The following is a 27,269-nucleotide window of genomic DNA, read 5'->3' on the forward strand; positions in this document are numbered from 1 at the left end:
TGCCGTTTACAAAACATGAACACCTTTGGTAGCAGAGGCCAGCACTTCATGTACGACCTAAGCTGCGTGTCTCTAAGGTCTGCACCCCTGGTTTGTCCTGCATGTGGCTCCATCTGGGATGGGGAGACAATAAATCATGGCTCTCTGGGCTGACCACATTCGACGGATGTATTGAAAACTCATCCAGCCCCTGTCCAACAACCTTCACTCCTTATGTTTTTCTTTTCTAGAAAGATGCTAAGCAGAGTGCTGGCGGTGGTGAAGAGCGAGGAGCGGGAGGGCTGATAACACACAGAGCAGGAGGGAAATAGGGAGAAAGGAGGGTGTGACCACAAAACCATCACTGTGTAAACCTTTGGTCTCCAGAGCTTCTCTGGGTAAGTTAAGGGACAACGTGAATAAATCAAATAGAACAGTAGGTATCGGTGACTCAGATTAAGAACTAATACAGCCATTGAGTAGGAGGGAAAAAAAGCCACTGCGCATTATTCTCACATTTTTCTGTAACTATAATCGCAGTTTGGGTTTTGCCCAGTTTTTCAGTGGACACGGTCACCCGGGTCGTGTCGTCACGTTATAAATATTAGAATGGCGACACACTGGTAACCTGGTTGTAGTAGAAAAGGGTTTTTAATTTCTAGATTGATAGAATTGTCCTTTTCATATGAGCTCTGAACAAACAAAAGCGAGATTTAGGTTTCAGAATTGAGAGTTCTGAATTTACTTGATGGACTTCTGATCGTTGCAAGACTTGCAGCTTCATGTTTTCTCGTGGCCAGAAGAGGGAAGGGGCGTGTGCTGTTCAGGGACGGGCCTCTGTGTCCGATTCAGCCGGCTGCGGCCCACAGGGATGCCCCACCTGCTCTCGCCACGTCCAGCTCTCTTTGGCGGAGCTGCTAGAATCCCAACACCAGCCTCACCGCACAGCCAGAGATTGCAAAACACAGCACACTCCGGCCAAGCATTTGGTGCGAGGTCTCTCCGCGGGGTGTGAGTGCACCTGTGTCTCCCTTGAGCGCATTCGGGGCCCGAATCAGAAACGATGTGCCTGGTCCTCTTCTGAGATGGTGGGAGGTGAGGGAAAAGCATTCTGATGAGGACAAGAAAAACTCCATCCTGTAGTGGGACCATCTGATGGTATATCCCTGTGGATTTCATTCTCTCTCTCTCTTTTTAAATATCTATTTATTTTGAGAGAGAGAGAGAGAGAGAGAGAGAGCAGGGGAGGGGCAGAGACAGAGGGAGAGAAAGAATCCCAAGCAGGCCCTGCACCACAAGTGCAGTTGCCGGAGCCAGATGCGGGGCTCGAACCGACGAAGCCGTGAGATCGTGACCTGCGCCCAGATCAAGAGTCAGACGCTAACCGACAGAGCCACCCAGGAGACTTTCACTCTCTTTTGTTATCCCTCCCCATCCTGTAAAGTCTTTTTTGGTCCTTGCAGGTGTCAGCTGCGCTTCTAGGAATTAGTCAAGGGTGGACAGGCCAGAGCACCAGCGGTGGGCAGTGGCAACTGTTGTTAATATAAGAACCTCTGAGGAAAGGTGACTCTGGAGAGCAGGGCCAGAGCCACAAGCACCGATTTCCCTTCTCAAGGGAAGAATCTCTGTCTCTCTCTCAGAGGTCTGGGGTTTGACTTTGATTGAAGCAAATGGCAGCATCCTTTCGAAGCTACCTGGGGAGGGAGGGGAGAGGGAGACAGATGTGTACAGAGCCCCATCCATGAAGGCCCCAGAGGAATCCATCTGAGATCTGAGAAGAGTGGCCTTTAGCCGTCACAACAGATGTGCTGCCGCTATGAGGGCCACCATCGCCCCCATCACTTCTAGACATTGCGGATTCGTCATCTATAGAACAGTCTTTATTCAAAGAAGGGAACCAGGGAGGAATTTTCCACTTTAACTTTCCAGACGCGGCCCTGGATAAATCAACCAAACAAAGCATCTGTTGGAGGAAAGTTTATTAAAAAATGAGTCAGGATCAAGAGCCAAAGAAAGGTCAACCGACTGGGCCAGAGCAGGCAGACCTCTGAGTCACCGCAGTTTGGCAGGGGCAGAAGGCGCTGGGGGATTGTGCCCCCCAGCCCCAGGTAGGTCAGACGACTCCTCGTGACTCTATGGCCTGTGCCAGGCACTTTCGCATATGTGTCTTTATCTCGGTTGACCTTCGGGGAAAAGACCAGACCTTCCTGGACCCTCTATTTAATGTGACTCAGTCTTCACCCAGGACTTTCTCACAGGCAGACTCACAGTATTTGAGGGGAGAAACCAAAGGAAGTGGGTCCTGTGGTTGATTCAGTCATTATAGGAAGGCGGACCAAAAGGTAACGGAGGGGTTCAACACATGTGTTTCATCTTTTCTTTGACCTATTCACCTCTCACCCCTGCCCCCAGGTGAGTCCTGTCCCCTCAGGTTATCCGGAGCCCCATTTACCTCACCACGCCCCACTGGGGAAAACAGGAGAGAATCAGTGGTGGCCCTCAGCTTTCATATAATCTGCCTTTCTATCCACTCTCCGGTGACACCTAAACCTTCCTAGTTGTGCAAACTTAGACATGAGTCCACAGCTGACAACTGAATATTTTTTGCTTTTACCTTCTAATCTATGTTTCAGTGGCAAAGCCAGGCTAATTCAATCACTTACATTTTTACCACATTGTATCCCTTTATTCCACTAAAAACTGGTAGAAATTAAAAATGGAACTGCTGGAACCAGGAAACTAGTAATAATAAAATTGAGAATGAGATGGGTGAGTACTCAGTATGAAGCTTACACTTCATGATCACGAGCAACTTAATTACGGGTCCAAGTGCTGAGATGTAATGTTAAAGAACACCTACAAAACAGTGGAAATGCACATTTTGGGGGCTGCATTGTGGATAAAATTGAGGATCCTCAGTGGAATCCCAGCACCCCTTCCCTGAAATCTCTGTTAGGGACCAGCCCATTCTCTGACCCGTGGAATTAATGGTCTCTCCATCCTCGGCCAAGGGCTATCTGCACAAACAAACGCTACTTAAAGCCCTTCTCTCCCACCACCACTACCCCAACCAAACAATGCCTCTGAACTCCTGTTACAGAAATTCTGGAAGGCTCTGAGGCAAGTAGAGTCTTCAGGACATATTGTCGAGTTTCATTTCAGGGGCGTTCCGATGAAATAATGGCAAGAAGTGAGCGACTTCCGGTACCATACCAGGGTGCTTGGACTCACAGCCACTGAGTGTCTCAGGGAGAATGGAACATGATCTGAGAGGTAGTAGGACTGGCTTGAGGCTGGAGGAGGGGTGACAGCACGGTCCTCCGGAGGCCCAGGATAGGCCTCAGCTGGGTCTCCCCAGTTCAGGTACTTCCTTCAAACACTCTTCCGGCCTGGGATACTGTGTGGTAGAGTGAGCCCGGCGGAAGGTTATTCCTGGCACCTACCTCCCAGGATTAGGCTTCGAAACTCCCTGAGCTCCTCATAATCAAGACCAAGCTGCAAGCGGGGACAACATTCAAAGCACCCATGGGAGCCGGTAGCCCTGTGTGGATACTCAGGGGATCAGGAAGGCTCGGGGTCCTTGCCTAAAGAAGAGGACACCAGCCAGCAGGCAGGGCAGTACGGTTTGGAAAGTTACTCCAGCTGAGCGCTCACAGCATGGGCCCCAGTCGTGGATGCCGTGGGTCTCAATAGGAGCGCCTGTCTCCAGGGGCATTCTTTGTGTGACTTTAAGAAGGTAGTAGAAAGCTTAGGATTCTCCAAAAACTGTGAGCTGCCTACTGCAAAATGTTCAATGCCGATTGATTTTTTTCCCCCCCTTCAGTTAAAATTTTTTTCCCTGAAAATCATGGCCAGAGTTCTTTCAAGTGTATCCTGACTCTTGGGGCTTCTCTGTCTCTCTTCATCCCCTGGAAAGAAAGGGCTTGGAAGGAAGGGGGAGGCTTTGGGGCATGGACTCCACATAAGCCAAAGTGAAGGACGAAATGCCTGTCTGACCCCCGCAGCCAACAAGCCTTCTCCAGCATCGATAGCAATCTCCAGGTACAAAGCAGAGAAGAGAAAACTGAGGCAGCGAGGGGAACAGAATGAGGAACACATCAGTGGCCATTGCTTTGCTCCTGGGTACATCCAGAGAAATAGCTTCTTTTCCTTAAACTGGCAAATCCTCCATGAGGAATTCGGACTCCCGTGTTCTACAGAAACCAAGAAGCCAAGAGTTTACAAACACCTGATTAGAAGGACCCTAATAAGCTTATTACTTCTGGTGGTTGTCCCTAGTCCCCGTAATAAAATAGACACATGCTACTCTTCAAGCAGATAAGAAATAAAGAAGGGAGGGAGGGACTAAATAAAAATAATGAAACAAAAAGCAAATATTACACATGAATCTTAGTGACATGTGGCTAAGTGAAATAAGCCAGTCACAAAAGGCCAAATCCTGTATGATTCCACTCATATGCAGGACCTAGCATAGCCAAAATCATAGACATAGAAAGCAGAACATTGAAGGGGCTGTGACAGCAGGGAGGGAGAGTTAGTGTTTAATGGGGACAGAGTTCCAGTTGGGGAAGATGATAAAGTTCCGGAACCAGACGGTTCTAATGGTTGTACAAGGTGAATGTATTTACTGCCACTAAAGTATACAGCTAAAAATGGTTGAGATGGTAAATTTCACATTATATATACTTTAGCACAATAAAAAAATTTTCAAAGAGCAAACGTTAAGTAAAATAAAGAGGGGCTTGACGCTAAGTGAGAACTGGCGTATGATGGCAAAGAAATGTGTAACCTTAGGTCACCTGGGAACCTAAATTCTAAAAGACTTGAGGGGGCTCCTCGTGACGTAAGATCCCACCAGACACTTTATGCTGTCTGCAGCCTGTCAAGAAGGTCACACAGCCACCTATTCCTGTCCCCCATCCCCCAGACTCCATCCACTCTGCTCATTCCTGCACGCTGGGGTCTTTGTTCTCCCAACTCACCCCTCCTGCTCCTCCTCCCCCTCCCCAGCCCCTGTCCTGCCCATTGGCTGATTCCCTTCCAGTCCCCATGACCCTTCATTCGGGCCATGCCTTAGTCTGTCTGGGCTGCTATAATGAAGCACAATACACTGGGTGGCTTATTAACACTGGGTGCCCTCATGGTCAGGTGAGGGCTTTCTTTCAGATCACAGACTTCAAGCTGTGTCCTCACATAGCCAAAGGGGCAAGGGACCTCTTGGGGTATCTTTTACGTGAGTACTAATCCTATTCGTGAGGTCTCCACCGTTATGACCCAATCACCTCACCTCCTCCTCAAAGGCCTCACCTCCCAATACCATGACATTGGGTATTAGGGTTGCAACATGTAAATTTGGGAGATACAATATTCTGACCATAGCAGGTCACTTGTTTGGGTTTGATGTCATCAAAACCACAGAACTTGGACGCTATCTAAGCCTCAGGTCAGGTCTTTGAAAATAGTTTACAGATGAGTTTACAGCTAATTTTTAGCATCAAAAATCCTCATGCCTTGTTCAAACATAGATTGACCTGTGATGAGGGGACACCGGCTAACTGACAGATGGCTTTGTTTGACGTGGACTAGAATTGCCTCATCTTGGTGTGCCAGCTGTGTCTCTCACATGCTTCTAAGAATTCTGGCCTTCATAGGCCAGCTGGAAAAACAAGCGAATTGTTACTTATTTTTGATTTGGTGGATAAAGTCTTTCAAGACTGGAGTCCAGCAGGAGGGTAACTAATGTGCAATCCCAGTGGCGCCACACTTGGTCCCCACTAGTCTGTGTGACCTTTAGGTGGCTTCCAGTATCAATGTGCTAAGACCGTGGTCATGAAAAAAGTGCCATTATCCTCGCCTGCCCTCCCCGCCATACCCTGACTTCCATCTCTGGCCCCACAGATGCTACACTACATGCCAAACTTCCTGACATCTTAACCGCCACTCTACAACTCTCGTGTCCCATTACCCCAGGGCTCATGCACTACATCTCTGCATTCAGGGAGTGTTCATGAGAGCCTGTAAGTGAAGGAGGGCCTTCTGGAGAGGTGACGTCTTTCCCTTAAGAAGTAGCTCTGATCAAAACAAGCAACAGACACAGGCCCTCTCACAACAAGTATATACGGTAGCAAGCTTCAAGCAGATGGTCCAAGTGTGATGCATCGTTGTCCCTCTGTAAGCCACCCCGTGCCAACAATGCCATCACTGGTGATGAACCCACCTTGGCCCCCCACTTGCTGGCTATGAGGTCTCAGTACGTGTGCTTCAGCATCTGGGCGGAAGAAGACGGTGGAGGCCTTTTGGGTGGCATGTGATATCTCACTTTTTTCCAGAACTTGGTCTTTGCGCACTGTGACTGCTCTGTGAAGTCCCCACTCCACTGGATGGCCCCGTGCTTCTGCTTGATGTACTGAATTGACTCTGGCATGGCTGTGTAGTCCTTGACCTTCTCCAGTTCAATCAGAATGACCTTCATCCCATCCTGGATGAGTGCATTATAGACTGCGATTTGTTCTTCGGACATGTTCTTTAACAGGTCAAAGCTCAGGAATTCAGGAACTATGATGATGATCAGCCTCCTGCACAGCTTGATGTTTTCATCAATGACATTGGCCACAGCTGGAAATAAAGAAAGAAGAGGTGGATTATCTCATGAGTGAAACAGCCCAGACCTCAGTGCTATTGAGAATATTAGAAAGGGGACCCAGAAAGACAGTGTGGGCTTTAAAATAAAGGTGACTTAGGAATGGATTAATAAACTTGTTTTAAGTTTATTTCTTTATTTTGAAAGAGAGAAAGCGAGCGGGGAAGGGACAGAGAGACAGGGAAAGAGAGAGAATCCTAAGCTGGCTCCACTCTTGATCTCATGGGGATCTCATGGGGCTCGATCTCACAACTGTGAGATCATGACCTGAGCTGAAATCAAGAGTCAGACACTTAACTGACTGAGCCACCCAGCCTCCTCAGTGAAAGTTTTTTTTTTTTTTCAAACATTTATCACATCCTCTGTGAAACCTTCCTGACTTTCCCTGAAAAATTGGTCCTTGGTATTCATAAGTCTTATTTTTTGGTGGTTAGCTGTCACTTTCCTCAGGCTCCACGTTGTGAACTACTCCGAACAAGGGCTTTATCATCCCCAAGTTGATATCTCCAACTTAGCCGAAGGGCTGGTATATATTAGATGATTAACACATTTTTTAAATAAATAGATTTTAAAAGGATAGGGAAAATGTAGATAGCTCAAACATTGTATTAATCTTTATCGGTGTTTTCCCTTTGTGCTTCACAGCTACTTAAAGGCCCAAGACTTATAGAACTAATGTGAAAATGAGTAACATCCCCTGATGATTTCTTGGGGAGAGTTCTTGAAATATCCAGCTATGGATGCAACTTGGTCTTTTTTAGCAATAAAGATTAATTTTTATATCCTCCTTATTCCTAGAATATAAAAATAGATTGTGGCCTTCCCAAGGTCATGTTCTTCTTCCCTTTGGTTTATTTTTATATTTCTAGTGCCTAGAATATTAACTGGCACATAGTAGGCGCTCAATAAATATTTTGCTGAGTAAGTAAGCGACAGAATGTGCTTACGAAATCTTAGCTCTCCCACATGTTTATGGCAAGCGTTAAATCAAATTTTCATTTCCTCATGGAGGATGATTTTATGACTTGAGAAGATGAGGGCTGAGATATAGTTGTAGCTCACCATGGATATGAGCAGCCTACAAATCCAAAGTACTTAGCAACCGTTGCAAACGACCCAGAACAGGCCACTAGCAAATGTTGTAAAGTAATTTTGGTTTCCTTTTGACCAGTAAAGGATGTTTATTTCAAAATTCAGCCATTTATTGTATAGAGTTCCAGGAAGGAAAATTTGTAGGTCAAAAGGGAAACTTTTATCTGCTGAATGTCTCATATGTGCTAAGCTCCATACTCGTCTCCGCTCAGGTTTTGCCTCATTTCATTCTCTTGGCCAAGTCAGGGAAGCATTCTCATCCCCATTTGACAGATGAGACAACTGAGGTTGAGAGGTTGCCTGCATAGCCCAAAGCTTCACTCCTGTCCAATGGGAGACATAAATAAATGAATTCTATTTTACTTATGCAGGAAAAGCCTGGGGGGTTGAGGTTTATAAGATCAGCTTTAAACATGAGCGGATTGATATATTCAAGCTGATGGAATACGCTCAGCAGTTAGTCTCAAGGGCATGAGGGCAAATGAGCCCTTGTCTCCTTTCAGTCTCTTGGCCAAGGCTGCCAAGAGTCACATTATTTCAACCAGGCATCCCAGTCACCCTCCTGCAGGAATGGGCCCCAGAGATAACAGGCCCGGTCCTAACTTGGCTCAGGGGCTGTGGGTTGGGGAGGTACAGGACTCTCCATGTTTCCATGGAAAAGGAAAGGAGAGTCCCCCACCCCACCATTTGTAAAGTGAAGGAACAGAGACCTCCCTCTCCCTCTTTATCTGCTGCTTTTATACCTTTGATACTCAAAACTTACCTTGTCCAGGAAATTCATCCCTACCAAATATAAATAATTTGTATCCACACTGCCTCTCCAGCACCTCGGGCAGAATCTTCAACACCAGTGTGTCCACCTCAGGACTCTGGATTTCTCTTTGAGGCTTGGGGTACAAGACATAGGCATCATACAGCTTCCCATCTGAAAAGGAAATGGGATACAGTCGTGGGATTATTCCTACCACATTCTTTTATGCTAACACGGCGAAACTCTGAGCTGCTACCCTGACATCCTTCCCTTGGGCTCATTGACTTTGGAGTGCCAACTGGCTGGCTCAGTGCCAAGCACTGCCACACCAGGCAACTCTCATTCTTTCAGGGCTTGAAACGTTCCTCTTCACTGTCTTTTGCTTGTGTCGTTTCTGAGGGCAGGTTGAATGAAGCACACATCTTTGTTTCTTGACAGGTGAGGTGTTTTTTCGTCTGGCTTCTTTTAGGGTGTTTGGATTTTCTTGTCTTTGATCTTCTACAGTTTGAAAATGATAGGTCTAGGTGTTTGTTTGTTTCTTTGTTTGTTTATTCTGCTTGGTACTCTCAGAAGTGTCTGACATTAATTCGGGGAAATTCTCAGTCGTGTTTCAGATATTTATGTTCCTTTCTTTCTCCTCCTTTGGTATTCCCATTACACTTATGTTACACCTTCTGTGGTAGTCCCACACTTGTTGGATATCTTCTTCTTCTTTTTTTTGTTTTCAGTCTTTGTTCTCTAGCTTTTCAGTTTCAGAGGTTTCTAGAGTGATATCCTCAAGCTCAGAGATTCTCTGATCAGCCATATCCACTCCACTAAGAAGCCCATCAGATGCACTCTTCATTTTTGTTACAGCTGTTTGTTTGTTTGTTTTTAATTGCTAGCTTTCTTTTTGGTTCTTTTTAGGATTTTCTTCTCTCTGCTTACATCACCTGTCTGTTGTTACATGCTGTCTGGTTTTATCCATGAGATCCCTTGGCATACTAATCAGGAATATTTTATTTTATTTTTATTTTTATTTTTTTCAATATATGAAGTTAATTGTCAAATTGGTTTCCATACAACACCCAGTGCTCATCCCAAAATGTGCCCTCAATACCCATCACCCACCCTCCCCGCCCTCCCACCCCCCATCAACCCTCAGTTTGTTCTCAGTTTTTAAGAGTCTCTTATGCTTTGGCTCTCTCCCACTCTAACCTCTTTTTTTTTTCCTTCCCCTCCCCCATGGGTTTCTGTTAAGTTTCTCAGGATCCACATAAGAGTGAAACTATATGGTATCTGTCTTTCTCTGTATGGCTTATTTCACTTAGCATCACACTCTCCAGTTCCATCCATGTTGCTACAAAGGGCCATATTTCATTCTTTCTCATTGCCACATAGTACTCCATTGTGTATATAAACCACAATTTCTTTATCCATTCATCAGTTGATGGACATTTAGGCTCTTTCCATAATTTGGCTATTGTAGAGAGTGCTGCTATAAACACTGGGGTACATGTGCCCCAATGCATCAACACTCCTGTATTCCTTGGATAAATTCCTAGCAGTGCTATTGCTGGGTCATAGAGTAGTTCTATTTTTAATTTTTTGAGGAACCTCCACACTGTTTTCCAGAATGGCTGCACCAATTTGCATTCCCACCAACAGTGCAAGAGGGTTCCCATTTCTCCACATCCTCGCCAGCATCTATAGTCTAATCAGGAATATTTTAAATTCCCAGTCTGATAATGCCAACATTCCTGCCATATCTGGCTCTGATGTTTGCTGTCTCTTCGAATTGTGTTTTTGCCTTTCAATATGACTCATACTTTTTCCTGATAGCTGGATAGAATGTGCCAGGTAAAAGAAAGAGCTAAAAAAACAAAACAAAACAAAAAAAAAAAAAACGCCCTTTAGTAACAGGGTGGTGAGGTGTGCAGTCTATGGTCCCTATGATTAGATCTCAGTCCTTCAGTGACTCTGGATTATGAACTTCACAAGCATTGCTCAGTTTTTTATCCCCACTTAGGTGGGGCAGGATGGCTAGATTGGGCTGGAGTTGGGTATTTCTCTCTGCACAGGTCAGTTAGGCTCTGATAACACCCTAGCAGGTAAGGCTTTCATTAACTAGTTTATCCTGAGGGCAGGCATTGTTAATAAGAACACAGTGCTCTAGGATATTTCAGAATGATTTTTCTCCTCCCCCTTCTGGGGGCAGGATATTTACTGTAAGCCAGGTCAGGCTTCCAGGAGGTAACACTCACAAAAGTGTGGGTTTTGACCCCTTCTGACTAGGTCCTTGTGAAGATTTTAAGTCTCAGATTTGTCCATATTGAGCCTCCAGTGATTTGTCAATTACAGTTCAGAGTTTCCTACCCCATGGACATCGATCTATGAGGAGGATGGTCTTTTCACCATTACATAAGCATCACTTCTCCAAGATGACACAGCCCCAATTGCAACCTGACTCCTTTGACTCTAAGTCCACCACTCCCTGTGGTGAAAATGAGAACTGAAGGCAGGAGTTTCCATGGGTCCTGTGCAATGGCGGACTTTCGTAACTGTACCTGGCAAAACCGACCAAGTCTCTCACAATTCAGACCCATTAGTGAATTCCATCACTGCAATTGCGCATAGCACTCTAGAGACCAAGCCTCTGAGCAGACTCTAGGAACTTCCTGTGTGAAACTGAGAAGCCAAACACGGCAGCACATTTCGTCATCACCAGGATGAGCCAAGCATTTATTGAGCAACTAACCACATGTAACAGTCACTGTGCTCACCTGCGTACAGATGAACAAGACACATCTAACTGGAAAGACCATTCACAGACTTGGAAATAGAAACACGAGGCACTGCAAGATAACAAATGGCCTCATGAACTGGAGAAACAGAAAGAAAAGAAACTTCCCCATGGCCTGGAGCTCTTGAGAAACATTCACAAATGATGTAGGGCAGCTCCTGGATATTAACGGACTTAAGGAAAAAAATGGGCTGGTAGCGGAGGGTAAAGAGATCAAGGAGAGAAAGAGTTTGAGAAGGGCATGGAAGGGGAATGTTTATGCTCTACTCAGGGGTCATATGAACAAGTAAGAAGCTTTAGTATGCTAGAAGGCTTGAGTGACCATCTCATTAGAAAAATGTGATTTTTGAGGGGTGCCTGCGTGGTTCATTCGGTTAAGCATCCGACTCTTGGTTTCGGCTCAGGTCATTATCTCGAGGTTTCCTGAGTTTGAGCCCCACATCGGGCTCCGGCACTGGAGCTCGGAGCCTGCTTGGGATTTTCTGTCTCCTCTCTCTCTCTCAAGGCCCCTCCCCCATTCGCATTGTCTCTGTCTCTCTCAAAATAAATGAAAATAAACTCAAAAAAAAAAAAAGAAAATGTGATTTTTGACCTTCAGGCTATTAAGAAATTCATAGCCAACCTAACAGGAACCGAAGAGAGAGCCATCCCTTTCTATTCCTCTTTTATGGAAGTTTGTTGGATTGAATAGACTTGAAAAGAGGGTTGGCTCTAAGCCCAACAAAAGAAGGTAGAATTTTGTATTCGTCTAGTATTTGTCTAAAGACTGTCCCCAACTTAGGATGGTTCGATTGATGATTTTTTTACTTTATGATGGTCTGAAAGCTATACACATTCAGGAGAAACCATACTTCACATTTTGAATTTTGATGTTTTCTAGACTGGTGATATGTTTTCCTCTCCTCTCTCTGATGCTGGGCAGACCCAAAAGCCACAGGTCCCAGTCAGCCACGTGATCTGGAGGGTCAACAATCCATATACAGACAACCATGCGGTACCCATACACCTGCTGTTTGCCACTTTCAGGGCCATATCCAGTCAATCACATGAGACAGTCAATACTTTATTATAAAATAGGTGTTGTGTTAGATGATTCTGCCCAACTGTAGGCTAATGTAAGAGTTCTGAGAACGTCTAAGTTGGGCTGGGCTAAGCTATCATGTTCTGCAGGTTAAGTGCATTGAATGTATTTTCAGCTTATGATATTTTTTTTAATGTTTATTTTTGAGACACAGAGAGACAGAGCATGAATAGAGGAGGGGCAGAGAGAGAGGGAGACACAGAATCGGAAGCAGGCTCCAGGCTCTGAGCCATCAGCCCAGAGCCCGACGCGGGGCTCAAACTCACAAACCGTGAGATGGTGACCTGAGCTGAAGTCGGATGCTCAACCGACTGAGCCACCCAGGAGCCCCAGCTTATGATATTTTTAATTCATGATGGGTTTATTGGGATGCAACCCCATCATAAATCAAGGAAGATCTGTAGGGAAAATGTGCACAGAACTTTAGAGTTTACATGTAGCCTTTTCTCATTTTCCATAAATTCTCACCCCAACCACTGACAACCTTCTGGTCTCTGCCTACCCTTCCTGGTCATCCTGTGGAAAATGGTAATATACACACATGTGCACACAGGCACACTCTTCCTCAGTCTCTCTACCCCCTGTAATAAAAGGAAACTGTGAAAATGGGGGCTTCTTTTGGTGTGATTCTATCTTCAGTGTCTGGAGCAAGAAAAACAGGACAGAGGAGGTCTCTATCAGTCACTGCCAAATATCTGCATGGGGCTTGATTTTGCAGAGGCTCAAGGAGGTTACATCTATGTAGGACAGAGAGAAGTTTTAGATCATGAGCAGATTTTGCTTTTTAATAAATCAGGGTCATAAGTCATGTGCCAAAGGGATGATGAATTTGTGTCTAGAGTTGGCAAAAACCCAACCGAGCTAAAACTCCTTGTGCAATGTCTTCAATGTTACTAGTCTATACCGCTACTCCATAAGTGGATATTTTTCTGTATCAAATTTAATGTCATACACTTGATTTTCTAAAGCTGGGGGACATGTGAACTTTTTTTTTTAAGATTTCATAAAGGCTTTATGCTTTTAACCACTTTAGGAAGGAATTAAATCTTCTCACTTAAAAATATGATAATATTTATCCTTTTTATGGTAAAGGGGTGGTTGGCTTGGTACTTTCTTTGCCACATAACAGAGCCTCCCCAGTGAATACAGTATTTCCTGGTCTAGAAACTACAACGAACATCCATGTTCATCACCACCTCTGTCGGAACCCCTGCCACCGGTGTCTCTCTTCCCTCAGGCTGTTTCTCTTTCTTCCTTCTCATTCAAACAATAAAATAAAATAAAATAAAATATAAAATAAAATAAAATAAAATAAAATAAAATAAAATAAAATAAAACAAAATAAAACAAAATAAAATAAAGTAACAAAATGAAAAACTATGTTTGTTAAGTGAACTCTCTCCTCTTTTTTTAATGTTTATTTATTTATTTATTTATTTTGAGAGAGAGAGAGTATGTGTGAAAGGGAGAAGAGCAGAGAGGGAGACAGAGAACCCGAAGCAGGCTCTGTGCTGACAGTGGAGAGGCCGATGCAGGGCTCAAACGCACGAACCACAAGATCATGACCTGAGCCAAAGTCAGACGCTTAACCGAGTCACCCAGGCGCCCCCTGAATTCTCTCTTTTGACAGTGTTCCAATTCTGTGTTTTTATGTGAGGAGTCTGAACATACAGCTGCTCTGTGCTGTGCAACGTGCAGACTTCGGGACAGAAGAGACTTGGGCAGTGAAGGACTCACACCTTTTAAAAACTCAAAATATAAAATGCTCCCAATTTTTCAGTCATCTTTTTTTTCTTTCGAAGCTTTTGAGTAGAAATGTTTATGTTCACGACTTGTTCTCAAAACGTAGTGGGCTCTTGTCACTTCCAAATGATCAACTCATAACTGATTGACCCGATATAGCAAAAAACCAAGCTGACGCCATTTTGCTTTTCGCATCCGCCTGCAGTTTTGAAGGGCCGTCTTAGCCGACTGCCTGCCAGCACTGCACGGTTGTGTCTCTCACAGTCACAGTAAGGGTCACGTTTATACCTTCAGATTGCAGGTAAGGAAGCTGAGACAGACAAGGCTGCATTATTTCTCCAGTCTTTCAGCTGCCAAGTGCACAGCTTTGAGTCAAACCCAAGCCCACCGCCCCTCTGGTGCGGCTGAGATGAGAACTGGGAGGAGGAAACTTCACAAAGTTTCTCCCTGATTAGTCTCGAGCAAGTGTGGCAAACAGCATTTTTTACAAAAATAGCCCTAGCAGTATTTCCAGTTCCACATGCTCTTTCAGAACTGACCACACCCCCCACAAAGAGGTGGAATCTACTTCCACTCCCTTAAAATTGGCTAGGACTCTATAGCTGCCTTGGCAAATAGAATGTGGTAGAATTGGCACTAGAAATTTCGGGTCTGAGTCATAAGAGAAAATATGGCTTTTCCTGGCTCTCTTGTTCTTGAAACACTAGCCCTTGGAAGCCAATCACCATGCTGTGTGGGCTCCTGTGGGCTTCAGGAGCCCACACCGAGAGACCACAAGGAGAGGCTGTTGAGAGAGAAACCGAGGCCACCAGCTGATGGCCAGAATCAACTGCCAGTCCTCCAGCTGGGTCCCCAGACATCATGGAGCTGGGACAGGCCATCCCCACTGTGTCTGTTCACATCCTGACCCACAGAACCCATTAGCAATACAAATGGCTGCCCTGTGCCACAAAGTTTTGAGGCAATTTGCTTCCTAGCCATAGTAAATGGAACAGCAATTGGGAAAGTGACAATGAATGGCAATAGATAATGATGAGTTGGACACTCCCCTTAACTGTCTATTTCACTCAAAAATTGTGGAAATGTAGACCTACTGGTAAGTTTTTTGAGAAAATGGCCTGCTGGCAGATACCCCCATAGCCTGCCTCTATATAGTGGTGGGGTAACAGTTCATGTAGATTCTGGCCACACTTTTTTAATTTCCTGAGGAGGTTCAGCCCTACTTTCGATGTTAAAGCATCTGCATATGGCTTTATTGGCTCTCGGCAAAAAATACAAAGTTTGTTTGCATAAATTAATATTTATGACAGATCGCTTAAAGATTATTCAAGCCCTTACTTTCTTTTCTTATATTATTGCTAAATCTCCAACCTGATCAAACTGGACCTATGGAGAAATCAGATAGAATCCATCTGGCCTTCAGGTGCTTTTACTAAATTGCATGAGGTTTGGCATTTTAGCCTTAACATGGAAGACACTAGAAGAAAAGCCACATTAAGCATGCTATTACATTTACCATGGGAAGGCTGTTGCAGACAAGGTTCCTTATATTACACCCTTTAAAAATAAGGCCTCCCTACAAAAACTTTTCCTTGGAAAATTGTCCCAGACAAAGCCATGTGCTGTCACAAGCAACTGAAGGGTATTTGTGAGAAGCACACGATGAATCTTGTCATTGCTTTGCCTTTACTTCTAAAGCAAGCTCATCTTTAAAAAGTGTCCAAGATTTGTCATTGATTCTACCCCCAAGCTTTATTTTATTGTTCTACCCTCTGTTCACTGTACCTGCTTTGTTTGTTTTTCATTGTTGTATTCTCTACAAACCTATTTGGAAGCAGGTGAGGCACACACAAATCTCTCTAGGAGATGTGTAAGATCACTCTTATATTCTTACACACACTTGCACAGCCTGGAAGGAGAATTTTTAAAGCAACTCCTATAATTTAATAGAGAACATACAGAACTCGTGGATATTATGGCTGTCGATGACTCAATAAAACTGAGTTATACACACCTAACTATTACTCATGTTATAAAGCGTAACTAATCTCATTGGAGTAAATAACTTATCATAAGAAAGACACATTTCATCTATTTCCTCATTTGTATTTGCCACCCATTACTCCACAGTTCCCAAATAACTCAGGAAATATCCCTAAGGGATACAATACTTGGAAATAACATCTGGGACAAATCGTAAGTCTCATCGCTAACTCGTTGTCAAAGCCAACGCTCAGAGAGGAATTACAGGGGTAGTTCTCATAGACGGAGCTGTAGAGATCAATCATAAAGTACACAAGTACTCCTCGGAATTAAGAAAAAAATAGAACCCTGGCTTGACTGTGAGCCCCGATGTCCAAATTCTCGGCCCGAATTTGGGCTGTAGCCTGCTCCCAGCAGAGGGTGGGGCTCCCTGAGTCTGTCATCTGCTCAGCTACCCCCCCCCCCCCCCCTGCTCTGCTTGAGTCACTATTCCTTTTATCTCTTCCTGCTAAACTCCACCTCACCAGCCCACAGCTGCACAGGCCCTCAGCTCTCAGACTCCTGGGAGTCCCAGTGAGTCCGGGAGTGAGCCACACACCAGGGCCAGAGATCTGGAAACACCACTGAAGTCTCTGCAGTTCCCTGCCAGGCAGTAAACAGAGGGCAGCTGGACCACTCACGTGGGGGTGTCAGAAAAGACAAGTGGTGATGCACTGGTCCCCTGCCCCACAGGCAGGCAGGAGCGCGGCCAACAGGGAGACTCTGCAGGGACTGCGACCCCAAAGACAAACCCCACGTTCAGCTGACTGTCCGCAACCTAGAGGCGCTTCAGGCTGCACTGGACACACAGAGTCAGGTTTCCGCGACTGAGCTATGCCATCAAAAGAGAATGCAGGGGCGCCTGGGTGGCTCAGTCGGTCGAGCATCCAACTTCAGCTCGTGAGCTCAAGTCCCACGTCAGACTCTGTGCTGACACCTCAGAGCCTGGGACCCGCTTCAGATTCTATGTCTCCCTCTCTCCGTTCCTCCCCTGCTCGCTCTCTAGCTCTTTCTCAAAATAAAGAAATAAATAAACTTTATTTAAAAAAAAAAACAACCCATGATGGTGGGAAATGCCTTCTCCTCGGAGTTTCAGGATCTCACAGGCATTTGTGTGTTGAGTAGTGCTGGCAGGACAGACGCTTCGCAGACCAAACTGAAACCCAGGGCAGAGTGGCAGGGGCAGCTGAAGGCTTTGGCCTTCAGACAACAAGATGCCCCTTGTGCCCTTGGTCCTTGCTCAGTGCTTTCCTGGACTTGAACTCAGTTGTTCCTACAATACTCTGTGAGGCAGGCTCTGATCATTTTCTCTCCCTCCCTCCCTCCTTCCTCCCTTCCCTCTCTCCTTCTTTCCTTCCTCCCTTCTCTCCTTCCTTCCTTCATGTTTCTTTCCATTCTATAGCCCAGAGAGAGAAGAACCTTAAATACTTTCTAAGATCACACGGGAGTAAGTAGAGAGCCAAATGCAAACTCAGGTCTCTCTCCAGCCTTGAGAGTCCTCTGACTCTTAAATCTTTCAGGTACCAAGCACAGGGCCTAGAATGAGCTCCAGCTGCAGGCAGCTCATCACTCCTCATGATGTAAATTCTGTTCATGTGCCGACCATGTTGAAGATGCATCGCAGATGGGGAGCCCTTTGTCGCTCCAGGAGAAATTGTTTTCTCTTGGAAACACCAGAAGATGTGAGAACCGCTCTAAAATGGTCACAGTGGGACCCGGAAGATGATTTGCTCCTGTTGCTTTGCAAATATTTGCTCAGTCACCACTAGCCTGCAAGCCTTATTTAACTGAACAACACTGGTGACCACAGACCAATTGTTTCCCTGAAGCATGAGAAGTTCCAGGAAGATTCCTTCCTTCCAATTTGCCAACAACATGAAAGGCAAGCTAGTAAAATATGTGAAAGTATATTTACAATGGGTATACGGATGAGCAACAATCAAGTATGAGGCATTTTTCATTGGTTACCCACACTTACCTTCTTTGATCTCAGTAGAAAGGAAGGCACTTCGATACCAGAGTACAATGTCAATCTTAAAAATGTTGTAGATGTATGTGACAGACACTGCTGCACCTATCAGGGTGACAAGCCCTCCTATCAAGTAAGCTTGAACATCCGGGGCTACAAATGACAGCAAATAAATACATAAATAATCAAATAATCATAATACAAAGACTCAATTATACACTTTACTTATACAGATCACATTACAAATACCAAATGGAAATGTGTGAGAGGTCAATGAGGATACTGCTTAAATATTTTTTTTACAGTTACATAACAGGTATATGGGAGTAGAATAATCTAGCGTGGACCATGAATTTCAGGAAGCAAATGTGCTCTTGGAAACCTGGGGAAGGAAATCCTGCAGAACTCTTGCTTCTGATGGTGGATACAGCATGGTTCCTATGCATGAGAACTGCTCCCAAAACACACACAACCAGGTTTTACTTAGTCAACACTAGACTCTCCAGAGGTAGAGCCTAAGCGTGTGTATTGGAAGACCTGGTGGTTCTCTTGAACATTCCTGATTATTCCTGTTATAACTGCTTCCACAGGCACCAAAAATTGAGCAGCAGGATGTCTGTCATAAATAAAGAGCCTTCAACGGCCTCCCCTGAAAGCCAACTCTGTTGTCTCCATAAGGCTGGCAGAGAGCCAGACTGCCCCCTTTGTGCCGGCAAGGTCTGGGCTGGGGGCCTGCCTGCAAGGCACGATCTCAGAAAGGGCGTCTACCCCTGCTCTGCTTGTGAACACCACTGCGGAGCAAATTATGGCAAAAGCAGTGGGTGGGAGATGACCAAGAAGCAGAACCAGTTCCTCTGGAATGTCAAGTCCCTAAAGACATGCTCCCACATCACCGCCGCCACCACCACCACCACCGAGAAGAGGAACACAGCCTTCTCCCTTACCACAGCCCAAATCAGTGCTGCCACGGAAGGAAGGAGGCTCTAGGAAGGAGAGAATTCGAAAAGTGGAAGAAGGACAGAGGAAGAGAAAGTCTCTCCATTCTTAGAACCCACCGCATACAACACTTCCTTCATCAGCCCCTTCCTGATGCTCTAGTCCCCACTAGAAGGTGTGTGTGTGTAGGGGATGGCCTGGCCGGGGAGGGGGGGGGGTAGGTATGGGGAGGGGCTCTCTTTTCTTTGAACTCCCAGAGCACATTCCTTTTTTTAAATACTCCTTAAGGATCTTATCACGACCTGCCCTAAGTCACACCATACTGCAAACAGTCTGAGGTGGAAGACATCTCCATGCACTACTGAATGTCTTTAAATAAATGGCACAACAAAGCATCGTGACTAAAACACATTCTGGGTCAACAGAAATAGCAACCCATTGATTAAATCCCAGCACAACCAAGTGGATCTGCTCTGCACACTGGTGCCCAATCTCATCCTGACCATCTGTTTGAACCTCTAGCTTCTGTTAGATAGATCCGCCCTTCCCATCCATCCTCCACTTCTCTTTGTCCTTCCCCAACTCTTGGAACAACAACGCCACCCCTCCCTTTGGGAGGACCCATGTCTGGGAACCTGTAATGTATAGACTTCATGGATCTTGGTACTGTAATGGTCATGATAAGAAGACCATGTCGTGCAATATTTATGAGATTCATAAAGCCCCTGGTAAGTAGACAGGAGTGATGGCCAGAAATTCTTGAGTTGGTCATTCATCGCCTTCAGGAGTGTTGATATTCTCTGCTCTGGAAATGAGTTTAAAACCATCACCTTTCCAAACAGGAAATGAATGCTGAGTTCTTCTACTGACTATCACCCTGCTGCCTCATGCCAAGTGCTTAATGCCATGCTGTTTTCATATGTGTCTCCTTGTCATTTTTTTGAGCCCTCCAAACAGCATGTACCCCACCGAACAACTACCTGGGAGTTTTAAAATAAAGTACGCTGCCGACACTCCAGCATGGCAAATGAAAGGATGGCCATAATCTTCCATTTTCACTTCTGAGAAGGTTATGTTCACTGTGTAAAAAATATGTTTCTGAAAAGAAATGTGAGATCTGTAAAAGAAAAGAACCACCCAGTTATACAGGAGTCATATTTACCCAGCCTACTGTACCATCTTCAGTCTAGAGAATAAAAGTCTCTCCCAGAGAACACTTTGGGCCATCCTGTTACCCTAAGAAGGCTTCACGGAGTGGCTCAGTGAGGTGTGTGGAAATTTTTCATTTTCTTCTGGAAGGTGACAAGGAAGTGTGGCTCTGTTCATTACAGATAGCATCGTCAGCCCTCCAGAGCCTTGGCCTGGTCCTCTCCACTTATCCTAACTTATCAGCCCTGCAGGGTTCAACACAATTTCTCCTGCCCTCTGCCTTCCGTAGTCTTGATTTATACCACCCAATGTAAACAATCACAAATTGGGTTTATACCACTCAATTAGCTAATGATTAAGTCCTATCTCCCCTAAGAGTCCCCGTGTTGCTGCCTGTTTTGCTACTGAAGCCTAGAAGGTCTATAGCTCATGATATAACTAAACAGGAATGAGGCTGGTTTTAAGTTGGGAGAAATTGATCTTGTTGCATGAAGGCCATACTTGATGCTTTGCCTCATGTGTCTGACTAGGGTGTAAGCAGGATTGATAACATGAACACCTCACACCCCCCTGATTCAAGAAGGTTTGGCTGTGCATAGCACTGGCAAGATCTTTGAGAGACAAAGCCAAAAGGAGTAATGAGGGATCAGTGAGAAGCATCTAAAAAAAGCAGTACTAGCATCAAAACACTTCATGTTTATTTTTGAGAGAGAGAGAGAGAGAGAAAGAGAGAGAGCATGAGTTGGGGAGGGGCAGAGAGAGGAGGGAGACAAAGAATCTGAAGCAGGCTCCAGGCTCTGAGCCGTCAGCACAGAACCTGACATGGGGCTCGAACCTACGGACTGCGAGATCATGACGTGAGCCAAAGTCAGCGCTCAACCAACTGAGCCACCCAGGCGCCCCCAAAATAATTTAAATGAAGAAATTCTTGCCAACTTTTAGGGAAGTCAGAAAAACACACAACACCTACTCAAATCCTTCTCTGATTCGTTTGGATTCATTGTAGTAATCATCCACCAAGGTGTCATTGACTCTCCAGGATCGGAGATTTGTATTATCCCTTGTGTCTGTTATATTGCAGTCTACAGTAAGGGTAGTGCCTGTAAAAAACAAATTCATAAATATTACATGAAAAGTCTATAAAAAATGATCAGCTAAACAAAACCTCTTGCTTCTGAGCCTGGAATATGTTTTGATTACCAAAAATACCCCCTTGGAGGTCAACGTTAATCTACTTTATTCTCTCTTTGGACAGAGATAATAGGGGACAAGTGGCCTTCCAGGGTGTCTAAACAGCCGAATATCTGGCCAATGTCTTCCACAGTATTAGGGACACAAATACTAGTTCTAGTCTTAGGAAACTTAGCAAAGAACTTTAAAGTTGACAAAGTATTTCACACACATTGTCTCCTTAGGTCTTCATATCCTCAAAACTATACTACAATAAAAAAAAAAGGAGGTGCTATAAGGTCCATATTACAGATGAGAACACTTGAGGTTCAGATAGATTAGTGACTTGTCCCCAAGGTCACACATTAGAGAAAGAAACAAGACATGAACTCTGGTTTTCTAGTTCCAAATCTTCCAAATACTTTACCAATCGTGACCCCTATCCTGACTCCACACACGTTCACAAATTATATTTAACAATTTTATATTTTTATTTTATTTTTATATGTATTTATTTTATATTTTTCTTTTGTTTGGTTCCATGAGCCTAATAAATTCCATCTATTTACACGACATAAAAAGTTACTCTATTTCTAAATAGTCTACTTCATGTTTCTTTATTCCAGCTGGAATTAAGGTTTTAAAAAAAAAAAATTCTCAACTATAACACATGTATAGTAAAAAGTATAGAATATACATATAAAGCGCATATCCATACCACCTTCACCCCATCAAGAAAATAGTATGGGGGGTGCCCGGGTGGCTCAGTCGGTTGAGCATCCGACTCTTGATTTCAGCTCAGGTCATGATCCCAAGGTCATGGGATTGAGCCCCACATCTGGCTCTGTGCTGGGAGTGGAGCCTGCTTGGGACAAGAGTGTCTTAACTATTAGTCAGTCTTTACATTTCCCTACCAACATTATAAATAGATTCAGCAAAAATGAAACTCTATTGAGATTTTGGCTCTCCCTCAAAACCAAGGAAACGGGTTTAAGAGTTCAGTCTTGAGTGTGTTATTTCTTCTACAGGTTTCTAAAGATAGATTTTTAAAAATCAGATTAAGGGTGTTCCCTTACATTTGTAGTTTTAAAGGAAGTTTAAAAAAAAAATTCTGGGGCACCTGGGTGGCTCAGTCGGTTAAGCGTCTGACTTCAGCTCAGGTCATGATTTCACGGTCCGTGAGTTCAAGCCCCGCGTCGGGCTCTGTGCTGACAGCTCAGAGCCTGGAGCCTGCTTTGGATTCTGTGTCTCCCTGTCTCTCTGACCCTCCCCCATTCATGCTCTGTCTCTCTCTGTCTCAAAAATAAACATTAAACAAATTTTTTAAAAAATTCTAATTTAGGTGTTCATGGTTTTTGGTGTCTATGAGGTGAATATATTATTTTTTCTCCTTTGGTTTGTTAATACAAAATAAAAGAATGAATTACCTAATAGGAAGAAGCTTGGCATTGTTTCATGTAAACCCAACTTAGGCCACAAGGTAACATTCTTTATGTATGCTGTTAAAATAAATTTGCTAAAAATGTGCTTAGAGTGTTTCATCTGTGTTGATGAATGAGATTGGCCTGAAGTTTGCTTTGTAACAACGTTCATTTTTGGTTTGAGGGTTAAGAGTTTCCTGACCTAATATAATGAGTTAATGACTGTTTCCTTTTTCTGCTCTGTGAAACATTTTGTTTAAATTTGCTAAATTTCTTTACTAACTGCTTTGTAGAGCTCATGGGAAAAGCCAACTAGATACAGAATTTTGTTTGTAGCAAGATTTTTAAATTTATAGTCTTATTCCTATTCTGAAATCTTGTGCCAGATCCTCTGTGCTGATTTTTATATAAAATGCCCATTTCTTTTTAGATTTTCAAATTGTTTGGCACTAAGTTGTTCAGAATATCCTTTTGTGATCTTTTTTGTGTGTATATGATCTATGGTGATAGCCTCTTTTTCCTTCAGATTGTCCCTTCCCTCGTTTCTTAATCATCCAGGGGGCTACCAATCACATCCCACTTTCAAAAAAAACAACTTTTTCTTTGTTAATCACTCAATTGAACGTTCATTTACTATTTCACTATTTTCTGCTATTACTTTTCACCTCATCTCTTCCACTTCTTTTTTTTAAATTTTTTAAAAATGTTTATTTATTTTTGGGAGAGAGACACAGCATGAGTGAGGGAGGAGCAGAGAGGGAGGGAGACACAGAATCCGAAACAGGTTCCAGGCTCTGAGCTGTCAGCACAGAGCCTGATGCGAGGCTCAAACTCACAAACTGCGAGATCATGACCTGAGTCAAAGTTGGACGCTTAACCGACTGAACCACCCAGGTGCCCCCATCTCTTCCATTTCTGTTGGATTTATTTTGTTTCTCCTTTTCTGTCTTCGGGGGTGAGGGTGCTGCTCATAGATATTGCAACCATCTTCTTTTCCTAACTCAGGTTAACAAGCGTGCTCTGATCAAATCTTTGTATCTCATCAACCTCACTGAAATCTTTTTATTAGTATTCACTGTCAAATAATTTTCTCATTTCTATTTTTATCCATGAGCTATTGAGAGGAGTTGTTTTCTTTTAATTTTTTTTTTAAGTTTATTTATTTTTGAGACAGAGAGAGACAGAGCATGAACGGGGGAGGGGCAGAGAGAGAGGGAGACACAGAATCGGAAGCAGGCTCCAGGCTCTGAGCCATCAGCCCAGAGCCTGACGCGGGGCTCAAACTCGTGACCTGAGCTGAAGTCGGACACTTAACCGACTGAGCCACCCAGGTGCCCCGAGAGGAGTTGTTTTTATTTGATTGTTTATTTGATTTGATATGGTTATTCTAATTGTCTTTTTATTACTTATTTCTAACTTCTGACAATATGTAGTTGCAATGATTTCAATCTGTTGTTATAGGCCAATATATGGTCTATTTTATCAAACATTTCATTGTGCTTAGAAAGAATGTGTAATCTGTAGTAGCTGGGCACAGGGCTCTGTAATATAAACATCAGGCCATTCGTTGGACACATTTTGTTTGTCATGATAGGGTGTTCTGTTTGCCTGTTCTATCAGCTATTGTGAAAACCGTGGCTGGTATTATCCCATTATTATTCCATTATTAGTGTAAATTGGTCCATTTCTCCCTGTAATCCTGAACTAACTTTCTCTCTTTCTGTATGTACACACACACACACACACACACACACACACACACACACACCTTTAAGGCCATGTTATTATGTATCTAATAGGTTCAAAAATGAACTTTCAATCATTATGAAGTATCCCTGTTTATCTCTAATAATGCATTCTGCCTTCGTATCTACTTTGATATTAGTATAATTATACCAACATCACTTTGGTTAGTGTTTATATCATATATCATTTTCCAGTCTTTTCCAGCATCTTGTAGACAGTCCAGAGTTTTAATTTCTTGTTCAAACCCAGTGTGACAATCTTAATTTGGAGCATTTAGTCCATCATATAATTGGTGATATATGTGTATTTAAATCGACTAACTTATATAGATATTTTATTTGTAGCATCTGTCCTATATCTGTCTTTTCCTCCTTGCTTTCTTTTGATTCCTTCTTTTGGATCGCTTCTTACCTTGCTCTTGATTATTTTTTATTACTCCATATAACCCTATATTTTAAAAATTATTATTATCTTAGGGCTGCCTTAAATATTAAAACATAGATCCTCAAACTTATCAAAGTCTGATATAACTGATATCTCCACTCTCTTCTAAGAGAATGTAAAGTCTTAGAATGTAATTACATTTGACCTTCTCCTAGCATACAGGCAAATGCTGTTGGGAATTCTAACGTCATATATATTTTAAATTCCATGAACAATCGTCATTATTATTGCCTTATGCAGTCAAGATTCATTTAGATCTGCTCACATATTTACATCAACATTGCTCTTTCATTCCCTCCTACATAGCTGATTCACAATCTGGAAACATTTCCTTCTGCTTAAAGAGCATTGCAGTAGTTCCTTTTAAGACTGTGCTTGGCAAAGTTTGTCATTTTTAGTTTGCCATATTTTCACTGATTATAAAATTAGCAGCATTTTTTTTTCAGCATACAACCTCTGTTATTTCCATTGAAGTTTCAAACAGTGGTTTTACTGTTGCACACAGAGCGTGTCTTTTTTTTTTCTTTTTTCCCTAACTTTTAAGATACTTTTCCTTTGTTTTTGGTTTTCTGCAGTTTCACTGTGGTATTTTAAGGTGCAGGTTTGGTTTTATTTATCCTGCTGAGTCTCCTTAGCTTCCAGGGTCTTTTAATTGATGTGTCTATCAGTTTGGAACATTCTCAGATTATCATTTAAATAATATTGCCTCTGCTCTCATTTTTCTCTTTTCTCTTTCTTCTAGGACTGTAGTTACATACAAGTTAGCTCTGTAGATCCTCTTCCTCTAGCCTCTATATTTCTTATTCTTTTGTCTCTCTGTGCTCAATCATGGACATTTTCTCCTGACTTATATTTTAGTTCAGTAGTTCTTTTTTCAAATGTCTCATAGGCTATTAAACTCTGTATTCAATTTTTTGTTTTGGTATTGTCTTTGTCAGTCCTGATGTTTCGTTTGTTCTTTTTCAAATCTGATATGCTACTCTTTTTAAAAGTTTTCAATTGTCTTTTGAAAATTTCAATCATGTCTTTTCCTTCCTTGAACATAGTAAGCACAATTTATATATATATCATTGTTTTGGTGTATGTTTTTTATTGCAGATGAGTATATTTTCATATTTTCTTAGTCTTTTTTTTTCTTCTGTGGATTATTCATTTGCCCCATTTGGATTATTCACATTCCTTGATTTGTTGGTATTTTCCATAGAAATTATATTACCTGTTTTTTAATACCTCTGTTCCAAACATTCTCTCTTAGTTTGTCATTCACATTTTGATTTTACCATTTTTCACATATACATACACTTAAATTTTTTATGATAGTCTAATTTTTAAGATATACACACACATATGTATACATACATATAGATACATATATACATACATATGTGTGTGTGTGTGTGTGTGTGTGTGTGTATCTGGGACGCTGGGGATCTGTGTCTGCTATATGTGGTCTACCATCTAGAATTTACTGAGTCAAAAGTTATACATATTTGTGAAGGGTCTGAATACATACTAGATTTCCCTCTGCAGAGTCTATACCAGTCCATTGACTTATTTATCTATTTAGCAACTATTTCTTGAGCACCATCTTTTTTAAAAAATGTTTATTTATTTATTTCGAAGAAGAGACAGAGAGAGAGCAAGTAGGGAGGAGGCAGAGAGGGAGAGAATCCCAGGCAGGCTCCACGCTGTCAGCACAGACCCCAACACAGGGCTCGATCTCACAAACTGTGAGATGATGACCTGAGCTGAAATCAGGAGTCAGGTGCCTAATCGATGGAGCCACCCAGCCACCATAAGCACCTTCTGTGTTCTAGAAATTGTTCTGAGCACTGGTGATATCAGAGGGAACAAACCAGATGCAAAGCTTTCTCCTAAGAAGCATAGATTCAAATAGAATTAGAGATAACAAGACAAGTTCAAAATATGTGAGGTAGTGATAAGTACTTTATGAAAACATAGAGAAAGCTCAAGGGCTAGAGCATGGTGGTGAGTGAGGTGTGCTATTTCAACACGGTGGTCAGGTGAGATGACATTCAGTGGAGACCCGATGGAAGTGAAGAAACAGACCATGGGGATGTGTGTGGAAGAGCGTTTCAAGTAGAGGAAACAGCAAGTGCAAAGTCCCTGAGGTAGAAGTGTGCTTGACTGTTCAAGGAACAGCAGGTATACCAGTGTGGTCAAAACAGAAGGACTGAATGGAGAGCTGCAATAAATGAGGTCCAAGCACATGTGAAGTGCTAACAAGGGGAAGTCGACCGTGGAGGGCCCCACTGGAGGGCCCCACTTTTTCACGCTCTTTATTTCTTCTATTTGAATTTTAGTCTGAGATGGGAAACCTTTG

At 43.3% G+C, this 27,269-nt stretch overlaps 1 protein-coding gene across 5 annotated transcripts in view; it reads right to left on the reverse strand.

Moving 5' to 3' along the window:
- Positions 1–1,941: 1,941 nt before the first annotated feature.
- The window catches only part of IL1RL2 (interleukin 1 receptor like 2), a 44,137-nt gene continuing 18,809 nt past the window's right edge, over positions 1,942–27,269 (reverse strand). For all 5 annotated transcript variants that reach the window (XM_019428527.2, XM_019428522.2, XM_019428525.2 and 2 more), the window contains 5 exons: positions 21,115–21,244; positions 19,976–20,112; positions 18,069–18,212; positions 8,475–8,636; positions 1,942–6,594 (listed from right to left, as the gene is read on the reverse strand). In XM_019428527.2, coding sequence (XP_019284072.1) covers positions 6,227–6,594; positions 8,475–8,636; positions 18,069–18,212; positions 19,976–20,112; positions 21,115–21,244 — 941 coding nt within the window. In that variant the 3' untranslated portion in view covers positions 1,942–6,226. The remainder of the gene's footprint in view (positions 6,595–8,474; positions 8,637–18,068; positions 18,213–19,975; positions 20,113–21,114; positions 21,245–27,269) is intronic.

The sequence above is a fragment of the Panthera pardus genome, unplaced genomic scaffold (genome assembly GCF_024362965.1).
Source record: "Panthera pardus isolate Hobbes unplaced genomic scaffold, ASM2436296v1 HiC_scaffold_25, whole genome shotgun sequence".
Classification (NCBI taxonomy): Eukaryota; Metazoa; Chordata; class Mammalia; order Carnivora; family Felidae; genus Panthera; species Panthera pardus.